This window comes from Mastomys coucha, unplaced genomic scaffold, assembly GCF_008632895.1.
Source record: "Mastomys coucha isolate ucsf_1 unplaced genomic scaffold, UCSF_Mcou_1 pScaffold15, whole genome shotgun sequence".
Classification (NCBI taxonomy): Eukaryota; Metazoa; Chordata; class Mammalia; order Rodentia; family Muridae; genus Mastomys; species Mastomys coucha.
In genome coordinates, this window is record NW_022196897.1 from 136,605,826 (window position 1) to 136,631,458 (window position 25,633).

Here is a 25,633-nt window from a genome sequence, read left to right on the forward strand (position 1 = left end):
AAGGAAGACATTGGAATTTGGAGTACTACAGTGGTGTAGCTCAAGACGTTTGCAGGCTAAGTGGGTACCAGTGTCATGGCTTTGTTCTTAAAATGGATGGAAACTACACATTTTTTCAAAAGAAGCAAATATTTATTCAGTGGGATGTAAACGTCAAGGGGTAGGGGAATAAATCTATACTTTCCTTAGCAGTAGACTAAGCCCCCAGGAAAGTTGTTTTGGCTAAGTGAAAGTTTCAGTAAGCCAACGATGCTGCTGAGCCTTCGGGAGCGGTGGGAGGCTGGCTAGTGCTGAGCAGGTAGGTGATACTGGAGATGAGAGGACACCTTGGCACTGCTGATGCTTTGTCTCACTCTGCTCCGTGCTAAAATTAGTCTTGAGCTGCCTCGTCCAGCTTCAGCTGCCATTCTGGCTTTAGCGACAGGATCTATGGAGCCCTGGATGTCCTGGAACTCACTATACAGTATAGGCTGGCCTTGAACTCACAGAGGTCCACCTGCCTCTGCCTCCTTAGTGCTGGGATTAAAGCAGTATACCACTAAATCAACTTGGTTTTGGTTTCTAATTTGGTTTCATTTATATAGAGATACTTTTAAAATTAAAAATAACTTTAAATATTTTTATTAACTTGAGAATTTCATGCAGTATGTTTTGATCTTGTTCACCTCCCAAATAATTTTTGATGAGGTAATATATACTTGGTAGTACTTCAGTCTTTGTAATTTTTTGAGACTTGTATTAAGGCCCCAAAGAAGGTTTATCATGATAAACATTACAGGTCTACTTACTACTGCTGTATTTGGGGTTAGAGTGAGTTTCCTATAAATGCCAGTTTGCTGATCATGTTAGGCCCTTAACCAATTAATCCACTTTCTGTGTGCACATGTGGTTGCTAATGCACATGTATATGGAACCCAGAGATTGAGTTGGGTATCTTCTTCAATTGCTCTTCACTATATTTGTTTGTTTGTTGAGACAGAGTTTCTCTATGTAACCAGGCTGGCCTTGAACTCACAGAGTGACACACCTGCCTCTGTCTCCTGAATGCTGGCTGGGATTAAAGGCGTGCACCACAACTGGCTGGCTTTCACCTCAGTTTCTGAGCCTGGGTTTCTCACTGAGCCTAGAGTTTACTGATCGGCTAGTAAGCTGCAGGACACCGCCGGTCTTTACTTCTGCTGTGATGGAATTATAGGTACACAGTGCTATGCCAGCTTTTTTATAAGGGTTCTTGAGATCTGACTGAACTCAGGTTCTTACACATGTACAGCAGGAACCTTACCAACTGAGCCATATCTCCTGCTTTCTAATCTTTTACTTCATTTCCAGGCAGAGCCTAAAGTAAAGAAGTGTACCCACTGTGAGATGGGTGTTTGTTTGTTTGTTTTTGTTTTTTCTTCCTTTGAGACAGGGTTTATCTAAGTAGTCCTGGCTGTCCTGGAACTTGTTTCATAGACCAGGCTGGTGCCTGCCTCTGCCTCCCAAATCCTGGGATTAAAGGCATGTCCCCCACCACTGCCTCTACTGTGAGTTTTGACAAAGCTTCTACTGCTAATAACACAAACTATACTGAGACTTAATATTTTACTGGTTGGTAAAACTAGATCTTAAGTTTTAAAAGTGTTCATTTCTGGAGTGAAGAGCTGATTGGAGTAAGGGATCCCCGTTTGTTTTCTGTTTGTTTGTTTTGTTTTTCTTTCCAAGACAGGGTCTTACCATGCAGCTCTGGCTATCTTGGAATTTGCTATGTAGACCAGGCCAGCCTCAAACTCAGAGATCCCCCTGTCTGATTCCTGAGTGATGGGATTGAAGCAGTGGTTCTCTTAATCATCCTAATACTGCAGTTTCTCATGTTGTGGTGACCCCAACCATAAAATTACTTTGTAGCCAAGTCTAACTGTAATTTTACTAGTGTTAAGAATCGTAATGTAATATCTGATATGCAGGATATCTGATGTGTGACTCCTAAGCCACTGGATTAAAGGCATGCACCACTACACCCATCAATCCCTGTTTATAGTTTTATTTGGAAGGATCCAAAATGTGACCTTATGCTTGGAGAGGTCACTGAACCTTCTTTCCAGCCAAGTAATGATTCATGTGTGAAATAATTTAAAACTTTAAAAAAATTAAAAAACTTAAGAGTTAAATCAATTTTAATAGAAAAGTTTTTGAAAATACAGGAACTTTTCATATCACAGTAGAATATTCATAAACCAAATGGTCATAATTTAGGTCCATCTCATTTATAAAACTATACCTTTTCTTTAAAAAATGTACAATTTCCAGTGTGACAACATAGTTTGTGATGAGATTGCACTTGCAACGAACACTGCTATCCCTGAGCCCACCACCTCGGATGCCATCTTCCCTCCGACCCCCAGGAGCAGCAGAGGACTGCTGGGGCATGCCCTCTTCCCAGGGAGTGGGGTGTATTGATGACATGGAGAGCTCTGATGACAGCCCACACAGGGCAGTGAAGTGGTAAGACACCTAGAACCCGATTCTGCATTTCTGGCCCAGAGCCCAGCACTCAGTACTCAGCTACTTTCCACTGTTCTTTGCTGGCTGAGGTCTGAGTCTTTTTCAGTAGGATCAAGCTTGGCGACTTCAACCTAGGATGTCACCCAAGACTCTTAGCCAAAAGGGACTACCCTGCCTGCTTCCCCAGAGCCTGGCACATAGTAGACATTCACTGAATGTTTGTCGGGGGAACAGGAATCAGTCCTCCTGTCTAGGAAGAGGAGCTAGTGAGCCATAGAAAATTATGGCATCAGAGTAGCATTATTTAAAAAGACATTCCTTCACATGAACTCCAAGAACCAGCAGCCTCTACACGGAAAGTGATGCTGGTGCCATCTTACTGATCAGTTTGTTGAGAGCTCGAACTTTTTCTTCCAAGACACAGTTTTTCTTCTCGGCTCCTCGCTGCTTCTCTTCTGTGAGTTGAACAGCTTTCATGAGGTGGGCATTTTCCACATACAGTTCCTTGAGCAGCAGATCAGATCTGGTATTCTTCTCAAACTAGACAGGGGAGAGAGCCACGCTTTCCTGTGAACTGCTGTGGGCTCACAGACCAGCCTGCCCTTCATCCTCTATTCCAGTCCCACCCCTGGTATTCTTGAGCTCTGACACACATCCTGGACACAATGATAATTTCTCTTCTCTGATACAAGGCAAGAAAGTGAGGATCTGCAGAACTATGTGGAGGAAACTTAAGATAATTTTATGGTCATCTTTGCTATGAAATGAAAAGCCTACAGTATGAAACAACGAAACCTTCAAGTCTCCAGAATGCTTGGTTCTTGTCTGTGTACTCTGCCTTGGTGATGCCACACTAGACACACTGAGTCACTGAGCCAGTACCATGTACAGGGAGGCTGGACAGGTTTTAGTGATGGAAACAAGACCGCTCAAGACACACAGGCACAGAGCTTATGGAGGACATGAACACTCTCATTGTGCCCACTCTGGCAACACCACTGCTGTGGCAGAACACAAATAATGGAGGCAGATGGAAACTAACATGCAGAGGAATTGGAGTGGTGTGCCACTGTGGGTGGAATGAACAGGGAGGGCCTTTCTAAGGGCAGATAGGAGTGAAGCAAAGAAGCTAGTCAAAGCAGGGCATGAGCACTGTAAGCAGAGGGAAGGATATATACAAAGGCCCTGTGGCTGGCATGTGCTTGGGAAGAGCTGTGGGTCATAGATTTGTTGGAGTTGAAGTGAGAACAGGGTGGGCCTATCACAGTAGCAGCTTTCAGGATGTGCCTTGCCTTGAATGGTTCTATGATATAAACCAAGAGCCTTGACTGGAATTACTTGTTTTAAATGTAAGTGTCAAGAAAAGGAGCCGTGTCCTGTATACTCAAGTAAACAAGCCATGAAGAGGAACCAACTGACAGTGTTGCCTGTGTATATACCAAATCGCATCAGAAATACCAGGCACTTGAGCTTAGCCACCATGCACACAAGCAGTAGCCCCTCACCTGAGACTATAAAAAGAGGGGTAGTGCAGGACTAGAGTGTCACAGGCACACTCTAGTAATGACGTCCCTTAGCACAAGCCTCATCCAGGAAAACCGCCACAAAGGTTCTGTGCCCCAGTGTAGGGGAATGCCAGGGCCAATAAGTGGGAGAGGGTGGGGTGGCAGGCATGGGGAGGGGGAGGCAACAGGGGTTTGTTCTTGTTGTTTTTGTTTGTTTGTTTGTTTGTTTTTTGGAGGGGAAACTGGGAAAGGAGAAATTTACATGTGAATAAAGAAAATATCTAATAAAAAAATTAAAAAAAAAAAAAGAAAGAGTTCTGCCTCTTTCCTGGGGTCCGGTTCAAGTGAACTCTCTCCTGCATGTAAGACTCAACTACCCTACTGTACTGTCTCTGCTTTCTGTCTCTGCCTCTAAAGTGAGATCCCTGAGGCAGCCTTCACAAAGAACATGTCCTGGGCTAGGGAAGGGCATCTGATGACTGACAAGCCAAAGGATGAATAAATAGTGTCCATCCTGAGAATGCCAGCGCATCTCTGACGTGATGTACAAATACAGTATGACATGCATTGAGAAGACCATCTCCCTGGATTAGTAACTACCAAAGAAAATGTATGCACTTCCTGCCTGTGGTTCTGAAGGACCCCTGCACTGGATATCCAAGTTCTGGGGCATGGGGAGGAGAGTCTGTAGAGGAGGGGCAAGAGGCTGCACGCACCTGTTTGCGAAGCTCCTCCACCTTCTCCTGTAGCAGCCACTCCACGTTGCGTAACCGAGCCTCGACATCCTCCACCTGGTCCTCCCTGGCCTTCAGTTGCTGCTTGTATTCTTCCTGTACAGAAGTGACACACCAGTTTTTGCACTCATAAACAGTGCCCTCGTTTTTGTTTGTTTGTTTGTTTGTTTTTTTAAGTGAGAAATGGCTAAATGCAGTAATCTGAGCATGGTATAGATGATCTGCTACCTGTGTAGCGATCAATGATGTTTTCATAGGCTCTGAAGGAACCACCTTTCTGTCCACAGAATCTTAATAATAAATGATCAATACCAAATGGTGGCATTCCATAATGGTATCTTTCACCCTTCACCAATGATCCCCATTGATGGCTGACTAGGAAGGTATGACCTGAAGACAGAATGAGTTTAGGAAGACCTATGGACTCTGTCTGGAGGGGCTTATGGGATTGCCTGGCTTCCTACTCTTCAACCATGAGAGAGCTCACTGTGACCCTGATCTATCCTCAGCATCTATTCGGTGTCCCTTGCTTCTGTTACATCTTCCTTTCCCCCAGTGCCCTCTCCCAAGCAGCTAGCCTGAAGTAGCACACCCCCACTAACCTGCTGTGCATTCATTCTCCCGGCTTCCTCTTCCTTGAGGCTGAGCAGATGCTGCAGCTCGGCTACGCGAGCTCCAGGAACCAACTGACTCATCTGTTCCTGCAGGCTCTGGACAATCCGGCCATGCTGGGATTGTGCTGCCTCCAGCTTCAGCTGCACACTGTGTAGCTATAAGGACAGTTTTTGGCATGACGGATAATTCAGAGTCGTTACCAGATGTAGTGCTAGTGCTAGTGTCATGTTCTCTGTTTAGGTCACTCTAAAGAGAGAGCACAAGGGCCCACTCCCTGTGCTGGGTGTGCCTGTGTATGTGCAGCAGTCCTCAGCCACTGTGTCTCCACACAATGTGGTAGGGAAAGACTGTGCTTGGAACCCTCTGAATAATAAATAGCGCAGGTCCTTGTTGCTGGGTCGGGTTCTGTTACATTCCTTGCCCATCAAAGCCTACTTCATGTGAGCAGAGAGAGCTATAAGCAGTGTGAGCCCCACCTGGTTTTCTTACATGGGGGAATTCACAGTTCTGAGGCTTGGCTATGGCTCAGGTCCTAGAGTGTGATTAATACACAGGAGCTGAGTTTGGGGACAGGCATGGAACGGAGTGCAGTATAAGGTTCTAAACCCAGGAGACCAGAGCCACAGAGCTCAGCATGGCTTATGAGCTGTCATTGCTATTAAACTAGGCATAACTTAGCCAACTCCTTCAACAAGCAATTAAAGGTAAGACTGAAACACAAGTTTAATGAATTTGATGCTGGATGCTCCATCTGAAATAGAGCACTCTTGGCAGCATAAAAGAACCAGCTGGAACAGTCTATGAACCTCTGAGACCCCAGAGTCTAGCTAGCTCCTTCAGAGATCCTGTCTGATCTGTCCATGTTAACAATGGATGGAGTGGGGATATCCCTGAGCCGATGAGCTCCTGGTCAGCTATGAAGCATCTGGTTGGCCTAGTTAACATTTTGGGTCTGGATGAGTCACGGTAGCTGTCAGCCCACTGTTGATATTTCTCATGTCCCAGGATTGGACCGAGTGCCTCCAGCCACCTTAACCAACGTACCTGGCCTCGACTTTCTTCTAGGCTTTCTGTCAGCTCTGCCTGTGACAGTCTTAAGCACTGGCATTCCTCATTCACACGTTCAAGTTCAATTTTCAGGTTTTGGATTTGATCACCCTGTTTAATAAAAAAACAAAACAAAACAGAATCATTTTCACAACTATAAGCAGAGCCTGACACAGAAACAAACCAGAAAGTCACAGACACGAAAAAACAAGATAAATGATCTCCCATGACCCCCCGAGAGCCTTAGGCCCACACCTAATTTCTTTACTCTCTTCTGTAAGGTGCACATCTAATGTGAATTCCTATCAGAGAGCATACAGTGTCCTGCAGTGCTGTCCTCTTTAAGGAACCTGGATCATTCCCAAACACTGTTATTTGAGAACTTGGTATCTAATGGCTGCACCATCATTTACTCGTTCACCTACTGCTGATGTTCAAATTGATTCTGGTCCTGTTTTCCTATTATAAGCAGGACATCAATAAAAACACTTCCAGATAAATCCATAATGCATTTAGATGCAACCTTCACAAGCAAAATTATAAAGCCGATGTACAGGGACACTCTTCGGCTCTTGCTATTTATTTTACTTTAAGAAAGCTGGAGAACCCCACCATTTTTGGCTCCTGAGACCCGCAGTATCACAATTTGCTCCCCTTTCTACATCCTGGTGGTTTTGCCAATGATGTTTAGGCGGACCCATTTCTCGATGGCTTGCCCTTTATTTCACTTTTGCGGGTACTCACCTAACTGCTCAGCCTCCACTACCCAGTGGACCCTCCTTCAACCACCCACCAGTGTTTGCGGGACAGCCTAGCCTCTGACCTGCTGCTTCTCCTGGCACCCTGCCTCCTCCAGCTTCTTCATTAACACCTGGATAGCAATGTGATCTTCTTCCTTCTGGGTATGGAGACTAGAAGAATCTCCTTCCAGCTGAAGGATCCTGCAGTTGAGCTGTGACATTTCATCCTTGTATTTTTGAGTCTATAGCAAAAAGAGTTCAAATACATTTTTCTGTACATGTTAAGAATTTATTAATGATTTAACTAAAGTAGGAAAAACTTTCCTTAGCTTCAGCTCCAAAGGAGAACCTGACCATAAATATATACAAATATATAAAATAAAGGGATATTCATGTCAAAGATGATTCTATTGGGTGTAACCAATCCTTTTGTTCAACTTTCTTCAGATCTGCAAGTCACACAGGTAACATAAGTCCAAGCAGCATGGCACCTGAGAAAGCAGCTAATAGATACAGAACAGGGACAGCCTGTGAGATGGTCTCTTCCAAAAGCCAGCGTCATGGGGGAAAAGCAGGTTTTCTGGGTCGAGAGAGCTCATGAGTCACTGCAGAAGACCACACTTCTATATCTGTCCTCAGCAGTGTCCCTGGGTTCTTGTCTGCCATGTGACTGGACATGTGCCTAGTGAGGGGGCCACCCTGTGCTTTCACGAGTCTCACTGGAACCCACGGGGAGCACTGTACACCTGAACCTCTTGGGTGCTGGCCTTCAGTGGGGTGCTGCCTAGGACACTTCCAAGAGAAGCGCCATGCCCACAGACACATTAGGAACACCACTGATCGCCCCAGCTGTCCAGTCTTCTCAGCTACATCTCTGATGGTGCTGATCAGGGGATGGTACCAGAGATGTGCCAGGCTCATTCTCTAACCCCTTCACTCGACAAACAAGACAAAGTGGCTGGCTTACGCCACAACAAAACAAAACAAAACAAACAAGAAACCAGTCCCATGGAATATATCAGCTGCTTACTGTGGAATTTTGGACCACTGAAGCAGTGTGACTATGGTGTGACTGACATGAATGTGTACAATGACGCCTCTTTAGCACTACAGCAGAAGCTGCAAGTGCTGGAGAGATCTGCTGACATATTTAAGAGCAGAGTGTCATAATACAACTTAGAAAAGCACATAGGACATACAGCAATAATGAGAAAAACTCACTATACAGAGAGTCCTCCAAACTCCTCAGGGAATCCTGAAGTGTGGACAAAGATAAACCCACAGGCCACATATTATATAGTTCTACTTACATTTTACTCTGAAATGACAGGTTTGGAAGGGAGGGAAGATTGGGGTTGTCAAGTAGGAAAGATGGCATAATTAAATGGCGAGAGGAACTCCCTGACAGAAACACCGGTCACATGTCTGTGAAGAACACATGAGTCTACCCAGATGATGCAATTACACAGGATATAATGCATATGCAACCAGGATAGGTATGAGAACTGGGGGGATCTAAACATGCTCTAAGAGCCTATCAATATCTTGGCTGCGAGTTTTTTAGAGGCATGTCCTCCCCACAATTCAAATCTTGAAATCCTAGCCATAGTACCCCAGAGTATTACTAGATTTGGAGAGAAGCCCTTTAAAGCATAACTAATGCTGTCTCTTTCCTTGAGAGAGCCTCAAGGTGAGGACACAGACACTCACAGAGCTACTACCATCGGAGGGAGACTGGATGCCACTCATGACTGTTATCAGATGGGAGGGCCCTACAGATCCTCACCAGGGCCCTGATGAGGAGAGCTGGGGTCGGCTGCAATCGGATCTTATAGAAAAAAGATTCTCTAGTCTCCTTTCATTAGAGAAATTATTTCAAGACGCTAAAGCAAGGGAGGTGGTGACTCATGCCAGTCAGTACCCAACCTGTGTGCTGAGCTCTTCCAGGTCAAAGCAGGCCTGCTCCTTGTCTCTCTTTAAGACCTCAATTTCCTGCCTGTTGAAGAAGCAGATTAAAAATATCACTTCATAGCCTGGGCTACCATGTGCCCAGCTCTGACTCACTGACTTGCATTGTCAGAAGTAAAGGTTGGAGAAAAGTACAGTGGGCCATCACCAGGCTGCGCCAGGCTTTGCTTCCCGCTAAACACTGGCAGCCCCAGCCCTCAAGTGCTACATGGAGCATTTCCGTAGGAGTGTCAAATGCCATGTCCTGAGCCATGGGATGCCAGGCATGTGGCAACTTATACATGCACTAGAACTCTGTTAGTTCCAAGGGAGCAGAAATCTAGGGGCTGCTAACCCACAGAAGGTGGCTGGAACCCCCAAGCCGGTCCACTGACAGTCTCCCACTGTCAAGCTGCCCCTCCTACGCTCATTCTAGAGTGTCAGGAGGCTGCAGTACGCAGGTGTGGAGAACTGTGAGGCCCACCTTACCTCTGCACTTCATTTCTGCTCTCTGAAGTTTCCAGTTCCAGTTGAATCTTCCCCAGGTCATTTTTCAACGCAAAGTTTTCTTCAGAAAGCTTCTGCAACTCAGCCCTGTGCTCAAAGTTGAAGAAGTCAGTTGAGTCCTGAAAGGGGCAAGCTGAACACAGCCTCACAGCCAGCTCATAGCTGGGAATGCTGAAAACTGCAGGCTGCATCCCCTCCCTGAAGGAGGCAAGCCCAAGGTATTCCGTCTCCAGGGGGAGCAAGCTCTGGTTTGTACTCCCCAAAGAACAGGCCCTTTGAACCACGCCCATAACTTCTACATACACTCAGCACCTGGACTCTGCAGACACCCAGAGCCTGTGAAGAGCCAAGTTACACGCCATCTTCTTATTCCAAGGGCCCCAAATCAAACAGAAAACTGGAAGCTGAACCGAATCTGTGAGCAATATTCCTCAGAAAACTAGGCTATCCCAGAGCATAGGATCTATGTCAGCCCTACCACCGGCAGGGCAGAGACACTCTAATGTGGGTACCCACACAGCTGGGGCAGAGAGAGAGGCCCAGGCAGTTTCAGGTGAATGGTGTTCCACTTCTCTGCAAAGGGGATACAGCAAAGCATCCTGTCCTAAGGCTCCTGAAGAGTCCTCGAGGTTAACCTCAAGTTAATGTGGACACACTGAGCAGCAGCTATGTAAGAAGGCCACTGGGAACGGCCTCAGAAGCAGCACACGGATGCATAGTTAGTTCCCTGGAACTTCAGACACCGGGGCCCATTCTGCAGGATTATCCCAAGTCAGGGCACTCAGGAAAATGCTCTGTACCACAGAGACACTGCTTAAGAGGCAGAGGTATAGAGACACACCTACAGAAAACTGCAGGCAATGCAGAGCCCTTCGGGTACAATGTAGGTAGGCCTGGAGGGTGCTAGGCTTCTAGCTCATCAGTTATCTCTGGGATCTGTTTTGTTTTGTAGGGAGAAACGAAACACACTTCAATTTTATTAAGAAGCCCTTTTTACTATCTTGGCTATCACCCCTCCCCCTCCCTCTGTTTATTCTCTCCCATCTCTCCCTTCCTGTAATTCTACACAGGAGAATGCCAGCCAATAAAAGAACCGGGGCTGGAGAGATGATGAAGTGGCCTACTGTGCACCCCCAGCCCAGGCCCCCTGTGATGACCTACTGCCTGTCTGTATAGGAGCAGTGTGCGAAATGAGGGCTGATGGGGCTAAAGGACAACAGCTAGATAAGGTCACCATCATGTCGTTCTCCATGCCGGACCATGAATTCACAGGGGATGGGATCCAGGAGCTCAGGCTCTTCTTGTTTCCACAAAGCAACAAGCTTCTTGGATGGAGCAGGCTGGCATTTCAGCTGGACCAGGTTCCCTTCCCTCTGGTGTTCAGTTCTTATGGGTGACTAATGTACTCAAAGTGCACACTAGTACACTTGTTAAAGCTTACCCTTCACTTGCTTGTTTACAGCAGTGACAGCGGCATGCTGGGTAACACTGCAGAATCTTCTTGCTCAGCCATCTATGGGGTATTTCTTTTAGAACAGTACCTTTGAAGTCTACAGTATTGCCCTGCTCACAGATTCCTATAAATGTGGCCAAAAAAAGCCCCCCAAAAACCCAAACAAACAAGCAAACAAAAAAAACCCCAAACCCTAACTATGTGCTTTCTAAAGGCCTAGAGAACATATATTGCCCCCCCACCACACACACAAATTGGGTTTCCATTTTGGTGAATTACATGAAGATGGCAGTTCCCACTGAAAGGTTTCAGCTGGACCAGGTTCCCTTCCCTTTGGTGTTCAGTTCTTATGGGGTAACTATTGATGAAGCTCATCCTTCACTTGCTTGTTTACAGCAGTGCCAGCAGCATGCTGGGTAACACTGCAGATTCTTCTTGCTCAGCCATGTCTGTGCTCTTAAGCTGTTTATAAAGTGATATTTGCATGCCTGAAATTCCACTTTATTTTTCCTTTCTAGTGCTGGGCGGATAAAACACAGGGCCGCATAGAAGCTAAGCACGTGGTATGTCACTGTGCCATGCCTAAACCCCATATTTCCCCCCAGCGTGTAAGCAACTGCATGCTATCCCCCAGTGAAAAGCAGTTGACCTTTTAGTGGAAATGGTCTTATTGTTCATATGTGACCACCCACAATCCTGGGACACACCGCATGCCTATGGTGTATCACCAGCCCAGGCCTCTTGGCAGTCTGTCTCTACAGGAGCAGATACCTCCTCAGTGTGCGGATGAGGGCTGGCAGGAGTAAAGCACGGCATATGTGGTCCACTATCACGTACCTGCAAAGCTCTCCTCCACTGCTAGAGGGGCCAGGAGAAGGCTCTGGAACTCACAGCCCGTACGTGGGCAAACCCTCCCAGTATCTTAGCATCTGTGACAGACAGATATCCACCCATCTCACCTCCTGGCCATCTGGCCAACAGACCAATATAGCCTCCATCCCAAGAAGGATCTTCCAAAAACACAGTCACAACAGTATCTCCAGCCCAGTATCAATGAACCTCCAAACCCCCTGACAGTGCTCAGGCCAGCCCGGAGGGAGCACTGCAGCTCAGGGGCCCGTTCCGCAGGTTTCATTGGTTGCTGCCCAACAACCTGTTGATTCATTTTCTTTAGAGCCTGGCACAGAGTCATGCTGCAGCTCCAAAGCCTGCTTCTTTTAAACTCAGAGGGAAGAGGGTTTAGAGATGACCCATAGCTCGTGTGAAGCCTTTACAAAATAGTCTTTGTGAAATGAGATCTAGGGACACCAGAGCCAGCTGAGGTGCCCCAGAAAGACTGACCCTTCCTGTCTTGGACCACTTGCTAACACCCAGGGATCAGGGGAGCCGGAGGGCAGGCTTGGATTCCTGCAAGAGTAATGGGAATTACATTGGGGAAACTGTGAAGAGGTCACTAGTGACAAACCTGAAGGTTTCAAATACATTTTTAAGATTAGGAGTGACAAACCTGTAACTCTCTCTGGAATCTGCCTTTTCAAGAGCCCGGACGACATCTTCCAGCTGCAGGAGTTTGGTCTTCACATCATTCATCTCGCTCTCTGACATCACCGACATCACTTTGGCCTCTTGTGGGTTTGGGAGCTCAGAGCAGGACACTGAGGTTCTCATCCTTACAGCGTCTCCCCTGAACTGGAGCCGAGCCTCTTGGACACCTTCACCATCCCCAGTAGGCCCTTCCAAAGCCTGTCCCTGAACCCCAACAGAGGCACTTGGGCCTAACCATGGCTCCAGCACCTGTAGCTGAACAGGCAAGAACAGCTTCTGGCCTTGGCCTGTTAGGGTCCTGACAGAAGGTTCTGGCTCCTTTGAGATAGCTCCCTCCTCAGCATTGAGTGGACCTTGATTGTTTCTGACACTCAGGTTCTCTGAGGATCTTCTGGACAGTAAGGTAGGGGTCAGGCTTGGTATGATATCTATACTACAGGGCTGGCCAGGAAAATCCCTGCCCTCAGCTTTCCCTGGGCCAGGCCACTCTGCTGGGGCCCCCATCCTTCCATCATGGCTGACAGCTTGCTGTGCTGGTGGCTGCTGCCTGCTGTCTGGACCCAGGGGCATGGAGCTCGGTGTCCTCTCCTGCTGGTCACTCACCACAGTGGTTCCGCTCTTCAGGAGACCACGCCGCAGCACATCTGCCTCCTGGACAAGGCTCTCCACCTGCTCCCTGTAGGTTTGTTCTAGCTTCTCCTTCTCCAGGGTGAATGATCTGCAGATCCGTGCCTGCTCTTCACTCATCACAGCCTGCAGCTTCAACTGCTGCCTCCGACAGTGTGCCAGGACCTCCTGCTCCCTCTCCTCCCGCCGCCCCTTCTCCAGGTCAAGCTGAGCAGCCAGGTCCTTTACTCGTTGCAGATGTGTCTGTAGCAGCTGGTCCTTCTCACATTGATGCTGCAGAGACAGACTCTCACAGCAGGCAGCATGCTGAGCTTCTAGCCATGACAGCTTCTGGTTCAGCTCCTCTTCAGCCTCTCTCCTGCAGAAACACAGTTGTATACTTTGGGTTCTGTCAGCTGGATCCCAGGCTCTTCCATTCATGGAAGAAAAAGCCACCTGAATTACTTCTGCTCTAAGGGTGTAACTAACCCAAAGACTCTTCTTTCTGTAGCCTGTTTTGTGTTAGGATGCTCTGTTCTTTTCCTGGAGTCCTTAGGGCTACACACACAAGGCAGCACAGAATCATTCATCACATCTGACATCTTAAAGGTAATGGAGGTTACTGTTAGGTACAACTAAAACTCTTGTTCTTGGCCACACTGCGAGTGTTCAGTCAAGTGTGGCTGGAGGTCTTGTACTGAGTGCACCTGGGCAGTGCTGGTTCCAGGTGTTAAGACAGGTAAAATCGACCCGTACTCAAACATTCCCTTGAAAATCCTATCAGCAGTTTGGCTGGGGCCTCATCAACCCGGGTAGACTAGAGAAAATGTGGGAGTGAGGGAGGGCTACACAGACACACACAGCCTGGTGAGGTATTGGGTACATTCTGGCCACAGCAGGGGACATAAGCACATGGACTAGGTGTGGCTCCAACTCTATGGAGAAGCTACCAGGTGACCAGCTGAGCAGATCCCCAAGAAGAGGGAACCTGGCATATCCTGGGTTCTACAAGCAAGAGGGTTTTCATGCCCTCTGCAGACACCACATAGGGTCCAAAAGGAGCTTTGTTCCAGTCCCTTAACATAATCCTCATGTTGAAGAAGAAATAGCTTAAAGTTTGGAGAGTGAATGTATCTAGAAGATGGCCACTTTTCTGCCCTTCAAGACTACAACAGTCAGTTCCCTCAGGTCTCCAGGAGCCTGAGTGTCTCTGCTGTTATCACACCCTGAGGGGAGGGAGAGCAAGCTCTGATTCTCTCCCCTTTGATATTCCATGTTTTCTGGCTACTCTCAATTCCCTCCCACCAAAGACACTGCACTTTAATAGGAACTGACCCCTCTCCCCATGACAGCCACTTGGAGCTGCTGCTGTCAGCATGTCAGGGCTGGGTCCCTTCACTATCAACACCTGAACCCATCTAGCTCCTAGATAACACCCAACTGAACCAACTGAACCATCTGCTCAGTCTAGCCAGTGGGAGGAAGTTCAGGCTCCTGGCATGAGGGCAGGAGTTAGGGAGAGCCCGCCTGCCTAACTACCCACACTTCTTTCCTTTCCTTTCCTTTCCTTTCCTTTCCTTTCCTTTCCTTTCCTTTCCTTTCCTTTCCTTTCCCCTCTCTCTCTCTCTCTCTCTCTTTCTCTCTCTCTCTCTCTCTCTTTTTCTCTTTCCTTCGAGGGTGACAACATGCATTGTCTATGTCCCCAAAAGGCAGGAGACATTTCTCAAGTAACAGACACAATGAAACCCACCACATTCAGGTTTTCCAAGGATCCCTTTCCCTTTTTGGAATAATATTTTAACTTTCTAAGACCTTCCTCACTAACCCAAATTAACTGTCTTTTTATTTAGAGGGTTCTCTGGATTTTTCTTCATCTAAGGCTATAATGGCTAATTTTAGTTGTCAACTTAGCTACATTTGGGATCAACGAAATTTCAAGCAATAGGGTACATCTATGAGGGATTTTCTTAATTAGATCATTTATGGTGAGAAGGCCTACGCTAAATCTGGGCCATACCTTTTGGTGGCAGCCTACATAAAGGGACATGGAAGAAAGAAGCTTTTGCTTTTTTGCCTGCTTGACCTCATATTCATTGGCAAAGTCATCTACCCTGTTGCTGAGGCATTCCTTAACTGGTATTAGACCCTACTTCTTCAGGATTCCACCAGAGATCAGCTGAGACATCCAGCCTCATGGAATGAACTACTGGAATCTTGGCCTTTCAATGAGAGAAAAGTCATTGTTGGATTAGCCTATAAAGCAATTCTAATAAATCCTCCTTTAACATGTCTATATGTGTGTGTATTTATTTCCTTCTATCACTTCTGTTCCTTTAGAGAACCCTATCTAATATACGTACTCTCTAACATTATTAATACTTAGTGATGGGGATACACTGTCTTGCAACCAGGCAGTGAGGAAGAAAAGAAGAGTTCAAACAGCACACGGCAAACTACTCCATGGCCCAGTGCGGACTGAAAGTGAGATCCTTATATAGCAATGTGTTGTCTGGACTCTCAGAAGGAAACTTGCCTGCTCCCAGGCACTTGATCCTGACCAGTTTACGTAAGCCTCTGGTCAAGTTTTGGTTCTTTATGAGCATCCCTAAACAAAAACCCATCCCAAACCTTATCTGCAGTAGCTGGTCCTGGTGTCGCAGGTGCATCTCCACTTCCAGCCGCTGGGCCAGAGTGCACAGGGCCTGTGCACAGCAGTGGGCCAGCCCAGCTGGCGCAGGCTCAGGGCTCCGTGCTGCATCCTGCAGCTGCTCCTTCAAGCCCAGGATGACCTCCTGTGACTTGGCATACAAGGCCTCCAGATCTGCCTTCTGGCCCTCCAGCACGCTGACCTCAAGCTGGAATGCCTGCTCCATCTCCTTTTTATCCTTCTCAAAGTTTCTCTTCAGTACCTCGATTTCCTTCTCATAGTAATTCACCTAAACAAATAAATTAGGAAGTATCAGCAGCAGCTTGGCATGAACAGGAGGATATCAGGCACGATGCTTAAAGAGCCAATGGCTCAGACCTGACCAGGCCCCAGAATCTAGAAAAGGGGATGACAGGACAATGATGTCACCAAGGTGTGACTGTGCCAAGGTGCAGTGTGCCCATGTCACCCCTTCACAGTAACCCTAAGGTGGGTTCATCAAGTGCACTCAGAGGCTTGGGACCAAGACTGGCCAAACATGTGGAAAGTACCACGAGTCCAGAGGGTGTGACAACTAAGTAGCAATCACAAGACCAGAGGGACAACACTCCACATCCTGGTAGCCTAGGGGAAGGGAAATAATCCATATATACAGGCAAGGCTATATCAAAAGCTTCCAGTGTAAAATATACCAGTGAATACAAGGACACAATAGTAGAACAGAATAGCCCGCCCTGCTTAGCAGTCTGAGAGGCTGAACGCATGGCTTTGCAGCCTGAGGTCCCAAATCCCCTGACCTTGGTCTCCAGTTGCATCCTGAGCTCTTGGTAACGTTCTTTCATCTGCTCCACCATTATCTCTGTCTCCAAACTCACTGGCGTAGACTCACCCACAAACAGATTGTCTGTAAAGAAGAGAACACGGTGACAGTATGCCTAGGATGATGCCTCCAGTGTCTTCTTGACCCTTAGCTGTGCTCTAGGTGGTTTCTAGCCTCTCACCACCAAGTGACAAAGCAGCTTTCCACCCGTAACGTGTGTGTATGCAGGTCTGGCAAGATGATCATTCTGCCCTCCATCTGCATTACATAAAGAATGTGGGGCTCGCCAGGTGGTGGTGGCACACACCTTTAATCCTAGCACTTGGGAGGCAGAGGCAGGTGGATTTCTGAGTTCTAGGCCAGCCTGGTCTACAGAATTCCAGGACAGTCAGGACTACACAGAGAAACCCTGTCTCAAAAAAAAAAAAAAAAAAAAGAATGTGGGACTGGTAGTAAGGGTCACTCCACCCTTTAGAGGTTGTGGATAGCAGGAAGGGCCGAACTATGTTTTGCAAGTTGACACTATTAAAATCTCAGAGGTTCAAAAAATTTTTTAAAAGATTTATTTATTTATTATATGCAAGTACACTGTAGCTGTCTTCAGACACCCCAGAAGAGGGCATCAGATCTCATTATGGATGGTTGTGAGTCACCATGTGGTTGCTGGGATTTAACACATGGCCTTCAGAAGAGCAGTCAGTGCTCTTAACCACTGATTCATCTCACTAGCCCTGAGGTTCAAATTATTATATATATATATATATATATATATATATATATATATATATATATATATTTACTGATATTTTATGAGTATGTGTATTTTGCATGTATATCTGTGCACCATGTGTGCACAATGTTCATGGAGGTCAGAAATCAATGTCAGATGTGCTGGAACTGGAGTTGCAGATATTTGTGGGCTACCATGTGTTTGCTTGGACTGAACCCAGGTCCTCTGCAAGAGCAATAAATGCTCTTAAGCTCTAATCCACTCTCCAGCAAGGTTCAAGTCTTTACTAAGAGAGAACCAGGTTTCTACTAGATTCACCAGGCCCCTTAGCTCTCTGAAAGATCCTAACTAGATGGTATATTCACTGCATTTAAAATCTGGCTCCAAATGATGCCAGGAACACGGAGGAAATGGGAAGACAAGACAGAATGGCGACAGCTCCATGACCTTCCTTCTGTATAGAGCTTCATGCCCAAGTCTCCACACATGTTCACATGTATGCACGGGCTCACTTATTCAGTCTCTCTCTTGTGTTTTCTTGGTGATTCTATGTGATCTGTTTTTACAGCACACACTGACATACACATAAGGTCGCCCTGGAAATCCTGGTAGTGTGAAGGCTCTGATGCGTGCAGAGGAAAAGGTGAACAGCTCCACAATGGTCTATCCCTGCACTCCTGACCAGGGCCACATGCTCTGCAACTCAGGCTCCTGAGACATCAGAGGGGCAACAACCATCATGCTCTACCCTCTGGCTAGGCTGGGCTCAACTGCACACGCAGGGGACTGCACCCCACACCTTTTTCCTCCTCCCTGAACCCCCATAGGGGTATGTCAAGGCCACTCTCTATTTCTTTGAGACTCCCTGGGAATTCTGGCAGCCATCCAGACCCCACGAAGGTAAAGTTTCTACTAAGTTCCTCTTGGAGAGCCCAAGAGTATCCTTTTGGTGTACATTTTTCTTCTTCCCAACATAAACAGTTGTAGGGTACATGGAGACTCAAGAGCTCTCAGAGGTTGGAGAATAACACTGAGGGGCTTGGGTAGTCACAATGTACCCAGGGAGGGGTAGTCAGGGCTGCTGGATTCTGTGGGCAACAGAGAGATGGGGGCCATGAGTGTCACATGCTACTGCTGAAGAGAGCAGAGCTGGAGTGACTGCATTGGTGACTGCCTGGTACAGCTAGTGGGAAGGCAGAAACCAGCTAAGTACCCCCTGCCCTCCACAAGAACTGTGGCATCTCTACAACATCCTCCCTCAACCTTGATCTCTAAAAAAGATCAAGAACACTTAAACACGGGTCCTTGTCTTGACCCCACTGTCCAAGAACAGGAGAGCCTGCAGTGTGGTTTTCACTGAACCCAGGAGCCAGGATTCCCTCAACTGGGAATATCCCACCCTGCTATGACCCTCCATGCCAGTGACCTTCCCTGTCTAGCTCTATCACAAAGTTCTCTGTGACCTCATAGGATCCAACGAGGAAACATGCCCTTAGGGCAAATTTGTCTCCTCTAGGGTCAGGTAATTATAACCTTTGTGATTTCTATAAACATAAATTTTTCCACCCTCCTCTCATCTTTTCCTCTGGGGTACCCCATGTCCAGCCTTGTTTGTGGTCATGTCCTGGAGCCCCACTTTCAACTTACCCTCCAGACTGGGCTCCTACCTGCTGGGCCACGTCCAGGAATCCTTCTTCTATGGGTGCCTGGGGTCCCAGAGGGGCTCTGTCGACTCCTGGGCAGCCGAACCCTCAGGCCTTCCAGCTCTGCTTGCAACTCATCGTTGCGGTCCTGTAGGTCCTGTGTAGGCAGAATCAGATACCTCTTCCAGTGGTTGCGGCCACTCAGCCTTGGAAGGCCAAACCCAAGATCAACCCCATCTGTAGTAAGTGTCCACTACAGGCTAGACTTACAGGCAGGTGTGGATTCTGGACTTGCAGCATGGAACATTAAATCTGCACCCAAGACTCTTAACTACCTAAAGGTTCTGGCAGAACTAGGGAAACCATTTCTCGATACTCTCGTGCTTCTATCACTGAATATATAAAAGGGGCTCAAGGAAAAAGGGAAGTTGAGACTGTGAGGAAAATATCCACAGGTGCTGCTGACCGCATGGTAAGCCACATGCATGGGGAGCAACATCTTGGGACATTGCTGGAGCTGTGTGTTTGCTCTCTCCTCTCAGCTGCTGTGGAATTGGCTTGGGGTTCTACAGCGACACCTGTCAGGCCTTTTGTTTTAGACTAAATGCTACAGAGTAGGGATGCACTTGGCAGAGAGAGAAGGTACTACCTGGGAAGCAGAGCCTGATGGGGTACGTCTGCTGGGCAATAGGGAACTGGACTGGGAGAGACACCCTCGGGTGAGGATGAAGAGTCTGCATTTGCAACAAACATCACCTTTGCACTTTAATGAAATGTGTCTGGATGAGTAGGCTCAGCCACTGGCTTATCAGAAGGACAAAAAAAGAAACTTCTAACATACTTTTCTTGGAGGTTTGGAGTTCTGCAAAATCTTGAGAAGTATGAGATCAACCAGCCCTGGCTCATATTCACAGCTCTGAGATTGCTCCCTAAAAGCAAGGCCAGCTGTCTTTCAAGGACATGTGTCTACTCAACTTGTAGGGCCCTCCACCTGGATGCAGCCTAAGACAGATCACAGGGAAAGGAGCCCAGGACACACACAAAAGAGCAGCAGTTCCATTTCTGAGTATGTGTTCTGTCTGATTCTTTACAGCCTTCTGTAATGTAGGATCAGTTTTCATATCATGTAAAATTATTTTATAACTCTTGGTATCATAACAATGCCTCTATTGGTATCCCCAGAAACAGCTATAGATTTTCAGCATGAGCTCACTCAAAGCAAAGCCTTACAGTTACCATAGCTGTAAAGTGTCAGACACAACTAAGATCAGCTGTCTGCTTTATCGCTATCCTTTAGTAATGTCTTCAAGGTAGCTATGTTATTGTTTGTCACTTTTTAAAAAAGATTTATTTATTTATTATATGTAAGTACACTGTAGCTGTCTTCAGATACACCAGAAGAGGGTGTCAGATCTCATTATGGATGGCTGTAAGCCACCATGTGGTTGCTGGGAATTGAACTCAGGACCTCTGGAAAAGTAGTCAATGCTCTTAACCGCTGAGCCATCTCTCCGGCCCTGTTTGTCACATTTTTAATACTGTAGTAAAAACAGAGAAATTAAATGAATAGTAATGCTACTGACATCCTGAGATTTTCTGTCAGTGGGGTTTATTATTGGGTGGGATTGTTTTATTCTGGCTTTGAAGACCAGACCCTGTACTTATGTGTGCTGTGTATGGTGGTCTCCTAATGAGCTACAACCTCATGTAAAATTTTAAGTATCCATTACCTGAGCACCAATATTATTTATCCTTGGTCACTTGGCAACCTTGCCTCTCAAGGTGACTCTAGAATCACCAGGGTTATTCCAAGACTATGGCATTTTCTATTAAAGTAGCAGTCATGACATATCTCGTATTTTCTGATAATGATCAGCAGCTATTGTTTTAGTCTCCTTGATGCCTGTGACATGAAGGCGCAAGTGGGCCTGTGGGCTCTCACGATTCGGTTGTTGCTTGTTTGTTTTTGAGACAAGCCTTACAACATTTTTCTGACTGCCTCCTGTTTGTGTAGGCTTTAAATGGGGGGATTGTTTGTGAGGACATAGTCTCAGACAGCCCAGGTTGGCTTCCAACTGGCTATATTGTCAAGGATGAGTGACCCCGAACTCCTAAACCTCAGGCCTCCACCTCTCAAGTTCAGGGATTACAGGCATTTGCTTGGTTTAAGGTTGACCTTTAGCTCCTGGGTGCAAGCAATCCTCCTGCTTCAGCTACTGCACTGGCTGAGACAGCACACTATTGTACATCTACCTTCAAGGGCAGTTTTTATAGTATCTAAATTTCACCACACATATGCCTCTCTCTGTAAATAATGCCACTAGTAAGTTTTACACCAACTAGCTTTTGGTAAATTAAGGCTAACCAAGAGCTGACTAATAAGGAATTGTGATAGATCATTTAATAATTCAAGTCTTTTTCTTATTAGTAATGTGTCATTTCAACTCTGATTTTCTTTTCTGGGTCTTCCGACACTGAGACTTCTTTAAGAAGATTCATTTGGAAGTACAGTCAGGGAACACTTCCTGTCTTGGGATTTGACTAGTCCCTGGAATAGCTGCAGCACAACCAAGCAATGCCCATTCATATATGGCTGACCAGAGCCTGAAATAAGAAGTATTTGCTGGAAAAGAAGCTCTTGCAATCACTTGTGGGCCACCCTGCACTTGATGACCAAGGAGATGATGGGAAAGAGACGAGGCCTCACATGGCCACTTGGTCTTGAGCCAGGGAGTTTCTGCAAATCTGTAGTGCTGGTCCTGTGTAGCAGGCCCACCCTTCCGTCACTGCTGTAGGGCAGGCTGTAGGAACAGGACTCAGGGATGCTCAAGATGGGTAAGCAGACTCAGGGAAAGACACGCACCCTGCACTTAAGCTCGTAATCGTTCAGGATGGCTGTGAACTGCTCTTCCTGGGCCAGGAGCTCCATGCTCTGAGGCTCCAGCTGAAAGAGAGAAACACGTGCATACCAGCACATCAGCTTTCCTGGGAAGATAGGCCACAACTCTGACCCCACTGACCACAGGAACTGCTCTTAATAGCAAAGGCTTGCCTTGTCCTTCAGCACAAACTGGAGGTCACTCTGCAGGCGTAGGACCAGCTTCTCCGAATCTGAAAGCTTTTCTACCACTTCTATGATCTCCTTCTGCAATCGACTGTTTTCCTAGGAGATAGGTGGGCATGGGCTGGGTTTAGGCACAGAGTAAAATACTGACAAGTCTCCATGTCACATCTCTGTATGGTGGAGGCTTGTTCCCAGCAGCTTTTGTCAGGAAAAGCCCTGAAAAGGGCAGGCATGTGGCTGCCTGCTGCCTCTGCACTAAGCAGGTAGGGTGTGTTGTTGGAACCCCGTCTCTTAGGACAAACCCAACACCTCCAAGGTGACTGTCTTCCCTTCTTGCTCCCACTCTCATGTTCAGAACGTTCACGAGTGAAGGAAGAAAAGGCTGGTGAAGCGTCACTTTTAAGCTGCTTTTAAAGTGATGGGTCTGAAGTTGTATCAAAATGGTTCAGGGGTCCAGCACAGTAGTGGTGGGTGTCAGAAGACAAGCACTGTGCTGAGAAGGGTCAAGAGAATGCCATCACATTGGTGGGTGATGTGAGTTATGTAAGATACTCTTACCACAATGGGCAGGGGCTGCAGGAACCAGGGTGGAGGGAAAAGGCCACAGAGATCCTTAGGGATTAGGAAAGAAGATGCTGGGAGCAGAACAGAAAGAAGGCACACAGGTAAGTGCTTCTGGAGCGTGGCTGTCGACACAGCTAAGATGGCTTTGGGGAGCCAAAAGCAGGGTAGGTACAAGGCAGGGACATTCACCAAAACCCTAAAAGTTGTGGCTATGAATCCAGGTCATGGTAGGCAGTGTCTAGAGGTGTTCCTGGACTCTAGGAATGCAGTCATGCTGGCTGTGGTAGCTGATTTCTGATTTTGAGATCATATGACTCAGAACAGAGGAGGACGGAGCAAAGCCAAGACCTCCGACTTTGAGTGAGAGCATGATATCACCCTGCTCTGCCAAATGTGCCTTCCCAGTTTACAGCAGGAATGTATCCCACCTACCTTCAGGGCCAATGTCAGTTTCTCTCGGAGACTGGTCTCCTCAGCCTGGAGACGGCCCACATCCTGCTCCAACACGGCTCTCTGCCTGCGGGCTTGCTCCCAGAATAGCTCTCGCTCCATCTCTACCTCAGACCGCAGGAGGCTCAGCCTTCCCCTGTACTCTTGCTCTAGGTGCCTACAACAGAGCACACGGTATACAGTCCTACTTGGAAGTGTTACTTTGCCTCTCTGGACACCTGTCTTTGGAGTACTTCCTCTACTGGACCCTGTCAATCTGCTCAGCAGATAAACTGCCTATGCCAGAGATAGAGACATTCTCTATTCTTCCTTCATGGGCTGGTGGAATTGACCCCAGAGAAGAGGGTTGGGGTGGGGATGGACACATGGTAAATACTCAAAGCTGTACTTGGAGCCCTGGGGTGAGCAGTGGGTAGAGATCTCTGTGTAGGCACCCTAGATGTCCTTCCTGTTTCTCTACCTATGTCATCCACATTGTATCACATCATCCCAGGCAGCCCTAGCCTACAGAAGTCCTGTGGCAGGCCTCTGATGCCAGAGGATCAAAGCCAGCCTCCCTTTCTAGGAGCCAGGCTGCACAAAACCTGTGGACAGTGATTTCTGGAGATCAGGGGGGTAGGCACAGGAACTTCTCCCTCAGCGTCTATTCTCATCTTCTGCAAGTGCTGCTACCAGTGGAAAGCAGTGCAAGCCTTCCTTCCTCTTGCACTCTGGTGGCAGCTACACGGCCTTTAAGTCTCTCTAGACTGCAGGACGCCTCAGCACCGTCAGTGATTAAACCTGAGAGAAGGTGTGCGTTCATCCTCCAGCTGACCTAGCCTGGACTTTTATCTCAGCTAAGAGCTTTCCAGAAACAATACCCTAAAGGGAACAAGATGGAGGAAGGGAAGCTGTGATTTGGGGGAAAGACATAACAAATCTGATTTATGCTTGAAAAACATTGGGGAATTTTTATTTTTTAAAGATATTTTAAGGGTTAGAGATTTAGGTCAGTGGTAACTCTTGCCTAGCAAACAGAAGGCCCTGGGTTCAGCCCTCAGCTCTAGAAAAAAAAAAGAGATTATTTCCACAATAGATTTTATCCTATTTAGCCCTTTCACCCCGTTTAAAAACCTCAGAAATGCACAACCAAAAGAAAGTGGATAAAAGACTGCATATTTATAATCAAATCTCTGCAGCCATCAGAAAAGAGTGTGTGTGTATGTGTGTGTGTGTGTGTGTGTGTGTGTGTGTATGTGTGTGTGTGTGCATGGACATAAATATGTGCATGCACACGGGCACGTGGAAGCCAACATCAGGGGTTTTCTCCAGTTGTTTCTCATTATTACATTATAATTATAATAATATAATAATAACCATTATTATTATTATTATTATTATTATTATTATTATTATTATTGCACACCTGCAGACACATGCATCCCATCCCCACATTCACTCACGTATATGATAAACACAGAGTTTATGCTCTTCTGACTACCCCCATCCCTCCAAAAGACACACCACCAAATCTTCCTAGCTGGATAGGTGAGGACCAAGCCTTACACATGTTGACTAGACAGATCAGTTCTACGACTCAAACTAGGATATGAATTCATTTTGCTCTCAGTGCTGGAACTCAATGTTTAAACAGGAGAATCTTCTGTGAACGCCACTATCGCAAGGCTGGGACATGGCTTGTGTGTGACCCCAAGAGGATGCTCCTTAGCAGTGTGACTCTCCTCTACACCTAGCATAAAGAGATCCTGGGAAGCATTGAGTCCTAGTGTCATACACAAGGAACAGCCAGAAGCAGCCCTGCACCACTCTGGACCCAACACTTGGGAGTAAAGTGTTACTGCTGTGTCAACCCTTAGGAGACATCAAAGGAGAGAAAATGGCATTCTAATGACTGAATTGCTCACCTGTTTCAGTCACCTGCCATTTTTTTTTCTAAACAAGCACTCTGGCTTTGAACCATACCCAAAGCCCTTTCGATATCAGCTTCACTCTGAAAAGAGAAGGACTTCATGAACAGTTCTGAGAAGACAGGCAAGTAAGGAGAGGGTCTTAAAGGAGCCTGGGCCAGAGCTCCGGGGAGGAGTTTAGAAGCTGGGAAGCCAATAATCATCAAGTGCTCATGAGAGCAGAAACATACCAAGGCATTTCTTACAGAAACATCCTTCTGTGATAAAACAAAGTAGTCTATGCCAAGGGGAGGTGACCTAGACCAGAAAATCAAGTTCCCTGACTCTACCACTTTGTGGGTCTCCCATACGTGGTTTCAGCCTTATACACACACTCCTATAATGAGGCTGCAACTCAGATTGACTGGCAGGTAACACTTAAAGTAGATACCATTGTCCTATGAAGATATTGGTGGAGAAGTAAGCATGCAGCCATGCTTACCCATATACTCCCAGCCGTGCATCCACACGCACTTCATGCTTACCCATATACTCCCAGCCGTGCATCCACACACACTTCATGCTTACCCATATACTCCCAGCCGTACATCCACACGCACTTCATGCTTACCCATATACTCCCAGC

The 25,633-nt window shown here is 46.9% G+C and overlaps 1 protein-coding gene across 5 annotated transcripts in view; it reads right to left on the reverse strand.

The window, feature by feature from the left end:
- Nucleotides 1-2,013: 2,013 nt before the first annotated feature.
- Nucleotides 2,014-25,633, reverse strand: part of Ninl (ninein like) — a 73,015-nt gene continuing 49,395 nt past the window's right edge. For 4 of the 5 annotated variants that reach the window (XM_031372208.1, XM_031372206.1, XM_031372207.1 and 1 more), the window contains 14 exons: nucleotides 23,084-23,258; nucleotides 22,076-22,186; nucleotides 21,887-21,967; nucleotides 19,048-19,180; nucleotides 16,628-16,734; nucleotides 15,812-16,119; nucleotides 12,540-13,562; nucleotides 9,562-9,666; nucleotides 9,052-9,121; nucleotides 7,209-7,367; nucleotides 6,383-6,496; nucleotides 5,326-5,493; nucleotides 4,706-4,819; nucleotides 2,014-3,024 (listed from right to left, as the gene is read on the reverse strand). In XM_031372208.1, coding sequence (XP_031228068.1) covers nucleotides 2,833-3,024; nucleotides 4,706-4,819; nucleotides 5,326-5,493; nucleotides 6,383-6,496; nucleotides 7,209-7,367; nucleotides 9,052-9,121; nucleotides 9,562-9,666; nucleotides 12,540-13,562; nucleotides 15,812-16,119; nucleotides 16,628-16,734; nucleotides 19,048-19,180; nucleotides 21,887-21,967; nucleotides 22,076-22,186; nucleotides 23,084-23,258 — 2,860 coding nt within the window. In that variant the 3' untranslated portion in view covers nucleotides 2,014-2,832. The remainder of the gene's footprint in view (nucleotides 3,025-4,705; nucleotides 4,820-5,325; nucleotides 5,494-6,382; nucleotides 6,497-7,208; nucleotides 7,368-9,051; nucleotides 9,122-9,561; nucleotides 9,667-12,539; nucleotides 13,563-15,811; nucleotides 16,120-16,627; nucleotides 16,735-19,047; nucleotides 19,181-21,886; nucleotides 21,968-22,075; nucleotides 22,187-23,083; nucleotides 23,259-25,633) is intronic. The other variant, XM_031372209.1, reaches the window with a different exon arrangement.